Source organism: Anarrhichthys ocellatus, unplaced genomic scaffold, assembly GCF_004355925.1.
Source record: "Anarrhichthys ocellatus isolate YVR2014 unplaced genomic scaffold, GSC_Weel_1.0 scaffold52, whole genome shotgun sequence".
Classification (NCBI taxonomy): Eukaryota; Metazoa; Chordata; class Actinopteri; order Perciformes; family Anarhichadidae; genus Anarrhichthys; species Anarrhichthys ocellatus.
Genome location: NW_022280082.1, coordinates 920,158 through 929,975, shown reverse-complemented (window position 1 = coordinate 929,975; position 9,818 = coordinate 920,158). Strand labels below are relative to the sequence as shown.

Sequence of the window (9,818 nt, the reverse complement as noted above, 5' to 3'; positions counted from 1 at the left end):
GCCGATAGCTGCACATCAGAGGATACTCATCACCGTCACTCCCTCGCTGAGCTCTGATCTTCCTCAAATAGTGACGCAGTACTCCTCTTAAGGTCAACATCTTTTACTTTCCGGTCAGTATGCACTCATCCCATCAAGAAAGTAAATGCAGCCTGTCAACGTTTGATCAGATAGTACCCCTAAATTCGGCATAAATTGATGGACAGAAAAGCTATGAAATGTTGTTTTTTTGTTATAAACTAACACACATTAGACATTTTACTGACCAACAGTTTGAGGATGTGGGTATTTATATACATTTATATCAAAACATTGTCTGCGTTTGGCTTCTGCAGTAAATTGAAACTGTACATCCATGAATCTAATCAGACATCCAGTTGAACAGTGCATTTACTCTCTCCTGAATGCAACGACTCACTTCCAAGACTTGTAAAAGGTAAATGCATCAATATATGTCCTTATTCTAATCTTCATCATCGCTTTTATTGCAGTTTTCAGTTATTACAGTGATGAAAGTTTGTTGCAGATACTTTTCACACTGTACTTCTGTCCTAGCAAAACTAAATTCTAGATTATTATCATGAAGTTTTATAATATGCAGGGTTTTCTTAATTTATTTGCTTCACAGCTGCAAAAAAAACAAAAACATCCAACGTTCTAAACTGGTAATATAGTCATGTAAACTCACAGAGTTGGTTCCGAGGATCTGCAGGCTGGGTTTGTCCGACTCCAGCAGCTTGCGCACCATCTTGAGGAAACTCTCCACGAACAGGTTGATGCTCTGACAGTGGCAGGCCATCAGCAGCTGGTCCAGGGCTTCCATGGCTATGCACACATACCTGAACAGGAGGGGAAAGAGACACGGAAACATCTGGATGACGCCATTAACCCTGTAGGCAATGACAACTGTTTGGATATCTTATATGGATATATGCATTTTCTAAATGTCTAACTGCACACAGCAACAGAAATATAAATGTGATAAGCTCTGCCAGAAGAACTATGGAAAGTCGCATATTGAACAGATTTCAGCCGGACTCTGCCAAGTGCAAATGTGTTCTGTGCAAGCTGTTTGCATTGGCGAGAATCGTCACAGAGCGTCCTCGTCATGAGTCATAAAAACCATCAACTCCTGTGGCATATAAACTAAGTACAGAGTGTACAGAAACCCTTGATGCCCGTACACCAACCTGCCTCCCCTTCCACTAGGCTACTTTGTATGGAGTGCACAACAGATATTTTTCATTATACAGACAGAAAAGTGTAAAGAACACAGACGTATCTGGTGTAAATTCAACGGCATAAAAACAGTTTGCGTGTGGGTTACATGAGACATGTATCCTTTTAGACTGGTCTTTAAATGGGGGTCTTTAAAGCATCTTAAGCTCTTTGATGGACCGTCAGTGGAAATCTTTATCGTGAAAGGCTAATCTGTGCACCATCTATCACTTCACAGCAAGATGACTTTAGATTCTTATCACGATTTGAATGCGTTCACTTCACTTCAGTTCAGTTCACGTGTGGCAGAGAATAAACAATACAAAAGAAATGTGCAAACAGTTTTTCTTTAGGGCAGAGACAGCTGAAATGTTTTTTCGAAATCTTGATGCGTTTTGAATGACGAGTGACTGACGCTCACCCGTATCTGTGTCGGGCCACATCCCTCGACAATCTCTCAGACAGGTAGGCTCCGATACGGTCAAGCTTCTCTGGAGCCGACAGGGCGTAGAATGTCAGCTTCTCCATGTTGGCCTTCACCAGCCCATCCTAGGAGGGAGACAGAGGGGAGACAGAGAAGGGGGGGGGAGACAACAAGATAGAGAAAATAAGAAGATTTTAGCATCTCATTTGCATGGTTTAGAATCCTAGAGGATTGTGACACCCAAAACAAAAACATCAGTCACTCTCAGGTCAGAGGAGATGCACGTGAGTCTGGTATGTGAACTAAACAAAGAAGCAGCTGATTAAGACAAAACGTCCGTTTGCTTTCACTGAGGAAAAAAACATCAGTGGCATTTTTTGCACTAAATCAGGGTAAATAGATCATGATTAATTAATGTGTTCCACTACTGTTCCATAAACATGTTTGATGCAAATAGTGTGTGCTTCTCCTTAAAACCTAAATTGTATTAGTAAATCTAGTTCACAAAGTTTCACCACCTACTTTCCCCCTTGACCCACTTCACTGCTCTTCAGTCTGGTCAGGGAGGATTTGTTGGGAGATATGCACTCCAAGATATTACTAATTACATTTACAACGGTCTACTCAAGCACGACAGTAAGTCACGCCAGTGAGCAGGCATGTACGACACCGGGAGCCTGAACTGAAGAGGTTAAATGGAATTCAGCCACCGTTCATTTCTCCACTTGTGGTTTTTTTTTCCTCATATTATATGTAGCATCAACTGCCTTTTGGTCCAATGTCTTAACCGTCCCGGGGCTTTCCTATTGTGCACTCCGGCTCATTGGCACGGCTTCCTGGCACACCCCAGTGAAAGGAGGGCCTCGTTAATGTTATTAGTTGCAACGGCCCTTTCAAGTCAAAAAAGGGCCAATTCCACACATCAGTGGCTTATTCTAGAGGTCAGCACCGGGCGATTCTAAAACATCCTGTGCTTTGAATCCAGTGCAGGCTTTTTTTTTTTTTTTTTTTTTTTAAATAGTGTTAAAAATATAATTTGTAATTTCTTCCTAATGATAAAATCCAAGCATATGCAGTCCAAGTGAAACTAGCAATGCACACTACTGTGGTGCCCCTTACCACCAATTATCTGGGAGACACACTGAAATATAGTAAACTGTGTACAAAACATATCCACATGCTCACACAGTGCGACATTTTTTTAATGTAAATGTTATCAGACGGTTTCATTATTCCCCAGCTGCTGGGATACAGTTAGTTACAGTCTCAGCAGCCCTGGGAGTACAATGACCAGACGCGCATGAAAAACGAGGTCTGCTTGTACTAGTACGTCCTGTATGCTGCAGACTTGGCCACAGATGTGATTGGTGAAGTGGGTTACTGCGGTAGCAAAGAGGCAAAAAGAAAAAAAGTTTTCTGCAACAAACCGTCTCGTTCTTCTCCACCCGAATGATTCTCTTTATGAGTCATCGGGATCTCAGACGGTGAGCTGAGGTTTGATACAGACAGCTTTGAAGTAGATAGTTAGGTACCTATGGAGGCTGTTTTCTTATCACCTCTATCTCACTCTTCCTTAAATCTCAGACAATATCACAACACTGTGTTTATATTCATTTTCCAAGGACTACAGATCAAAAAGCTTCCAGCTAAATCTGGTACAGTGCATTTTCTCACATTTTTTAAATATGCGTTCAGTTGTGCACTGTTGTCTCAATTAACCTTAATAAAGTGCTGCAGGGATGACGTACTTAAGTAGGCCAACATGGTTCCCTCAACAAAGGGCCAATGGGATTTTTCGCATGTACACAATCATACAGACAAACAGGGGAATCGTTATCGACCTCAGACAATAAACATACTTGTTTTAGGGTTCAGAAAGACATTATTAAAAGAAACACTCGAGCTTCTCACCTCCGGGTCTTCTGGGAAGATGTTGTCCACCAGTCTCTTGTACCGAGGCCTGAGCGCCCCGCAACAACCACAAACCCCTGAGGAAGACGAGAGATGGGGGGGGGGGGGGGAGGAAGGCAGATGCTCAGTTACACTTGCAACATGACTGGCAGAAATGTAATAAAAACAAATGAAAACAAAGTGCAAGCAAGTCTTATTTTCTCCTCCTTCTCCGTTGTTGCACTATTCACCAGAGCCAAAGTAATAACGTACGTCTTAAATCAGCCTCTTGGGTAACATACTGTAGGTTTAGGTAGTTATTGACACTAATCGGTGATATACAGCCAGTCTAAGGCAGCAACCAATAATGGCTTCACATTAACAACATACTGTATCCCCACAAAAGAATTGGTGGCACACTCAATGATGAAAAGCAAGAACATAAATGTTAACCAAAGAATAAATGAAAAGACATGTGGAGCTGTAACGACTGTCAAATTGACTCGTCAGCAAGGAAAACACAGCTGCAGCTAATAAAATAATAATGGGTACGGCAAGTATGGACAATCGTCTCAGTATTAATGTTAGGGCCTTGTTTAAGTGACACACTTGAATATAAATATACACGTGGTTCATGTTTATTAGGTGCTAAGCTTTATAGCCGGCTGCGATAGGTTCAGATGATCGGCTGGAGTGCAGAGAAGCAGGGATGTTCTTGGGGAGCTGCAGAATACAGGCGGACATCACGAGCTTTCATTGTGTCAGGGCAAAGAAATATAGCAAGCGTCCGCTGAACTGCAGAGTCATTTAGTACCCTGCAACAATACAAAAGCTGCCAAATGTTGGATTACAATCACCAGTGTCGTGGCACGATGCCATCATTCAAACCACTGGGTCCAAGATTAAAAACATCACACGGACAAAGTGAAGGTAGTCAGATATGGAAAGAATGTGGTCACAAGATTACAGACTCGGATGATCTCACTCACTCACTCACTCACTCACTCACTCACACACACACTCACTCACACACACACACACACACACACAAGTGCAATACACTGAAGATTGATTTCTCTGACTTTGCATTGAGGAGAAAAGCAAGCTAGGCAGCAAAGAGAGGGCTGGATTGTGATTGGTTGAAGAAATTCAGCAGTGGTGAGTCATAAGCGGTCCAAGGAAGAACGAAGAAAGCTCAAAAAAAAAAAAAGAAGAAGAGAGATATAACCTCTAAAAACACCATTTAACATAATTTAACGCTTTATGCAGCTCTGCATAATAACTATTATCTTCCTGCTGACACCAAACAAGGATAAATGAATTTAGGAGTCACAAAAGACACTAATGACAGAAAGTAGGTCATTCTGCTGAAAGCAATGCAGTCACTTCTAATGACTGGTTTGGTAACCTGACACTTCAGATTGAGACAGTAGAAGTGTAATGTATGTAAGACGAGCAAAACAATCCACTATAAAAAACATATTTCCTCCCCTTCCTCCCCCCGAACATCAGTTCCATTCCCTGTCTTCTCCCAAAGGAAAAATGTTTCATTATTCGTTTTTGCTGTTACACAGATTGAAGCATTTCTTGCTGACATGGCACTAAAACCCCATTCTGAGTGCATACTGACCAGATATTAACAAAATTGCCAGATGCCCAATTGCCCCCCCGCCTCAGTGTGCTGTACACGACATACAGTAGATGTAGACATGTAGGTGCATTTAGTGTAAAGAACTCATCAACCAACCAACAAAGCCAGGGAAAACTCTGTCCACACTGTGAGACAGCCGGCATCATACAGAGATTAGTTTGCCCAAACCAGCTGTCAACTGTGCTACACGTCCTAAAAATCACCCCCAAAAAAAATCTTTTTCTCAATATTAAAATGAACCAACTGTGCACATTTCACACAGATAACAGAGGCAATAAGCCGCCGCGTGCCCGACTCACTAATACAAATGGATGAGCTGAGCTCAGCTATAACACCGCTTCACAAGACAACCAAGTTCCCACTGCAATACAGTAGATTTCCATGTGATGTACAACCACAATATATAGAACAAATTAAACTAATTTATACCCAAAACACTTGAAATCCCATCATCAACTTTCTATTGTCTATAAAATGTCAGAAAATAGTAAAAAAATAAAAAAATAAAAATTCATCACAACTTCTTAGAGGCTGAAATCACAATTTCCTTTTTGCCATTTTTGCTTGAAAATTGACTTCAACAATAAATCGATCATCAAAACAATTGTTGGTTTAGCTCCATCTTATATTGCCTGAATGTCCATTCATTCATTCATTCATTCATAGATATGTTGTGTGAATCTCACTAAGGTGATGATTTAAATAAGGATACTTAATAAGTTTAATACGTTGGTTCATTCCCAACTTTGTTAAATCTTTAAGGAGGATTACAATAACAATGTGACTGCCATGAAACAAACATGTTCTCTGTCACACTTCATTATTTCAAACAAAGGACAATGTGGCTTTAAAACACAATTGGTTAGCCCTGTAGGTACAGTATGTATGGAGACCATCTTTTACAGCAAAGCACCGAGGCAATAAAGATTAAATGGCTGCCTTGAATAAGAGCTTTTTATACAAAGCCCTTTACAATTTGCATCTCATTCATCCATTCACACGCACTCACCGATGGCAAGCAAGCTACCATGCAACGTGATACACTTTGGAGTGCTGCCCAAGGACACTTCGACATGTGGACAGGAGGTTTGAATCCCCGACCCTGGCAGGCCCGCTCTACCTCCTGAGCCACGTCCCTGCATTCACTAGCCTCCTGGTGTGTTAGTGACCTACACCTGGGAGGAGGGCAGTCAGTACAGGACAACATCTCCTTGAAAAGCCTCTTAATGGAGAAAAAAGGGATCTTTAGGCCCTGAACCTCTGTTTAAAGGCCTCGGTGTGCTCTCTAAAAGTTCTGCTGAACTCCATAGCAGGCACTCTGCTGGTGCTTAGGCTTATCTCTGACAGCCGGGTGTCTATTCATAGTGCTGCCCCTCTCTCTCCTCCATCACTTCAAACACTAATGAGGCCTCTTCTGCACCCCTCCCTCCCGTTGTCCCTTCCTGCTGCAACCCACCAAACCTTCCCTCTACCACCTTCTCTCATCCTTGCTGTATTGGCCCCGGGCCCGAGTGTAGGAGTCGCAGAGGATTTAATGAAAATGCAGTGGGTCCCGCGAGTGGAAAGGGTTGAGGACAAAGAGAGTGACAGAGACACAGGCAGCTAAAGAGAGATGGAGGTGTGACGGGGGAGGAGGATTGTGATGCACCGAATGAGTCACAGATTAGTGCTACTTATTGCATCGTCTCTGTCCAGCACAGATCCGTCCTCTCTGTCTGCACTGCTGTAGACAGGGGAGAGATTTTTGGGAGGAGAAGAGGGATTGCATATACTTTTTATTTATTTATTTTGTACACACACACGGTGAAAACAGTAGTGCTCCACAATCATTTTAACAGCTCAGTGGGTGTAGCAGTTTACATGTTATTTCCACTCCTGTGGTGCACTGCAAGCAAACACATTTTCCATTACAATTGGTTACAGGCGGGTTCTATTCCTAGCCACTTATTCTTTATGACTTTAAAGTTGCTGCTATTGCTTATTTGTTTTTAGACCAGCTGGCATAGGCCAACTGCACGCACAGTTATATAATAAATATTATATTTTAACTATACATTTGAACAGTTTTGACATTTTTGACAAAAGCCAATCAATCTTAAAGCAGAAAAGTATTTTCTAACTTTTCAGAGGCTTGATGAAAACCAGCTGATGTTGCTCAAAGTGGTACGTGCTAGTCACTATTGGACTGTAAGCAACTAATGATTATTGTCATTATCAATAAAGTTATTCTCTACATCTAAAAACCCCCAAATATTCAGTTTAAATTAAATAAAAAAGGGGGAAAAGCAGCAAATCTCCAAATTCGAGAAGCTGAAATCAGTGGTTTTTTTTGTGCATTTTTGCTTGATAAATGGTTTACAGCTCTAAAAATCCAACTGCAATCATTTTCCCATTTAGTACCATATTTTGCTCCTAATGTGCTTCAAAGTGGGCTGTGATACCACGTTTCTATTGGAAATGACTCCAGCTGCCTCACCGAGAGAACACTGTACAGCTTCAGAGTTGTGTTGAGTTTGTGTGAAAAACAAAGAGTGTTTCTGGTGTTGATAATGGTGGGTTAGTGTGGAAACAGCTAAGAGAGATCAGCAAGGTGGGTGGACAAGAATTTGGACGACAGCGGTGAAAAGCACACACACACAGGGGGTCTCACGACATCCACCCACTCTGCATGGCGAGCTGACAACACATTTAGGGGCGCACACACACACACACACACACGAATTACTGGTTGTTGGTAGGAGGACATCTCTGCAGCCTGGTGCACCAGACGTGGGGAACTTTGGCCCGTGTGATGCATCTTACTCGTTTCCCTGATTGGCGATGCTAAGCTACCGGTACACATCCATGCAGAATGAATTAACGTGTGCATAATGTGTACACATGTGCAGAGGGGTCTCCAGCCCCTCAAATCACCCCAGCAAGGAGCCCAGCCAATCACAACGCTATATTTATCCCTGTAACAACGGGCTGGTACATTAACAGATTACACTCTCCATTTCCCCCAGGATGTCAGCTTAACATTTCCACATTAGGGTAAGCAAGAGATAGAGAGAGGAAGTGAGACATGTTTGTGCATGATACTATAAAAAGTAATAGAAATATCCTCCACACACTCGCACAAACACGTTCAAGTGATAATTGCAGTACTGCTGCACCTATCGGCCGTGGACAATAGCACACCACATTTGCTCATTAATATCTCGGACAAAATTTATTTATCTCGAGGAATATAATATTCAAACTACACACACAGAAGGAAGTGAGTGACGAATAGCCCGGCGCATCTTGCAGTATCGTATCTGCACCTGCTGTCCCAAAGCAGCTCTGTTGTATCTAAAGTCCCGTGGCTGACAAGAGAGAGTAAATATAGTACTGCAAGGAGAATATCAAACACACTTTGGATCTGTCACTTCTCATGATGGTCAGAATGCATGTTGCCCTTCAGGAGTGTTATTACATAAGAGTGTGGGGGGGGGGGGGGGGGGGGCCCAATCCTTCCATTTTTACAGCAGCAAAAAAAAAAAAAAAAAACATCCTTAAACTGTAGATTCAAGCAGTAAAATGCAAAGCACACACCAGACTTATATACGCAGAGAGAACAGGACAAGAGGCGAGGAGAGCTTACGAACATATTTAGATAATGAGCCCTGCGGATTCAACTGCCAAACCAATATGCACATTAGCTGTTGCTCAATGAGTTTGAGAGAGAGCTGTACAGCAGCTGAGGAGAGGAGGCGAGTACTGTGGAGGAGAGGCTGATGGCGTTAAAAAGCGTGACAAAGAGGAAGACATTTTTGTCACTAGGGCATGCAGATAAGGACAAGTATTCAAATGTGTTGCGTATATAACCACAACATCAATCTACCCCCCCACCCACCCACCCACCCACACACCCACACACACACACACACACACACACACACACACCTCAGAATGTATCTTCAGGCTATAGACACGCATGCACACTGTGCACACACTTTGCCGAGGGTGGAAGCAAACATGGCTGTTATAATGCGACCAACATACTGATGCACAGACCAGGCTGCCAACAAATCCTCATGGCACAAGCCCAATCAGACACACTGTGAATCACGGTCAAACAGGCGGTGAAACCGGGCTACGAGGGACTCGAGCCCAGAGAACCGTTTCCATACAGCAGCTCACCAACGCGCTGCACAGCGAAGCCTAACTCAGCTTGTTCTTCTGGTACGCAGTGTCCGTATTCATCAGCCTTCTAACCAAAGCCTTTTTCCTTTTCCATCAATTGTCCGCAAACTCAAAGCAGAGCCGACTACATTTGTAATTAGTGCTAATCAATGAGCCGTTTATCAACATGTCCCAGTAACAGCAGAGCGACAGTAAACAAACGCTAACACCAAAAGGGGGATTTCGTCATGATCTCAAAGTTTCACAGAAAAGTACCACCGTCCCTTTAACAGCACGTTTCCTGTTTTCAAACATGGAGTTAACATGTGCTACGTAAAATATTGAAGAATCATAAAAAACGAGAGGCTTACAAGAAATCTATACACTCATGACTGTCTGAAAGTCCACCATACAGATAACTACAACATTTGGCTGAATGTGTTACAAGACAAAACGTTACCACCTCGAATATGACAGAAGGAAGCTATT

At 42.5% G+C, this 9,818-nt stretch overlaps 1 protein-coding gene across 6 annotated transcripts in view; it reads right to left on the bottom strand.

The window, feature by feature from the left end:
• Nucleotides 1-9,818, bottom strand: part of efr3bb (EFR3 homolog Bb (S. cerevisiae)) — a 33,930-nt gene that overhangs the window by 20,256 nt on the left and 3,856 nt on the right. For all 6 annotated transcript variants that reach the window (XM_031870291.1, XM_031870290.1, XM_031870288.1 and 3 more), the window contains 3 exons: nucleotides 3,554-3,630; nucleotides 1,640-1,767; nucleotides 689-839 (listed from right to left, as the gene is read on the bottom strand). In XM_031870291.1, the coding sequence (XP_031726151.1) occupies nucleotides 689-839; nucleotides 1,640-1,767; nucleotides 3,554-3,630 (356 nt within the window). The remainder of the gene's footprint in view (nucleotides 1-688; nucleotides 840-1,639; nucleotides 1,768-3,553; nucleotides 3,631-9,818) is intronic.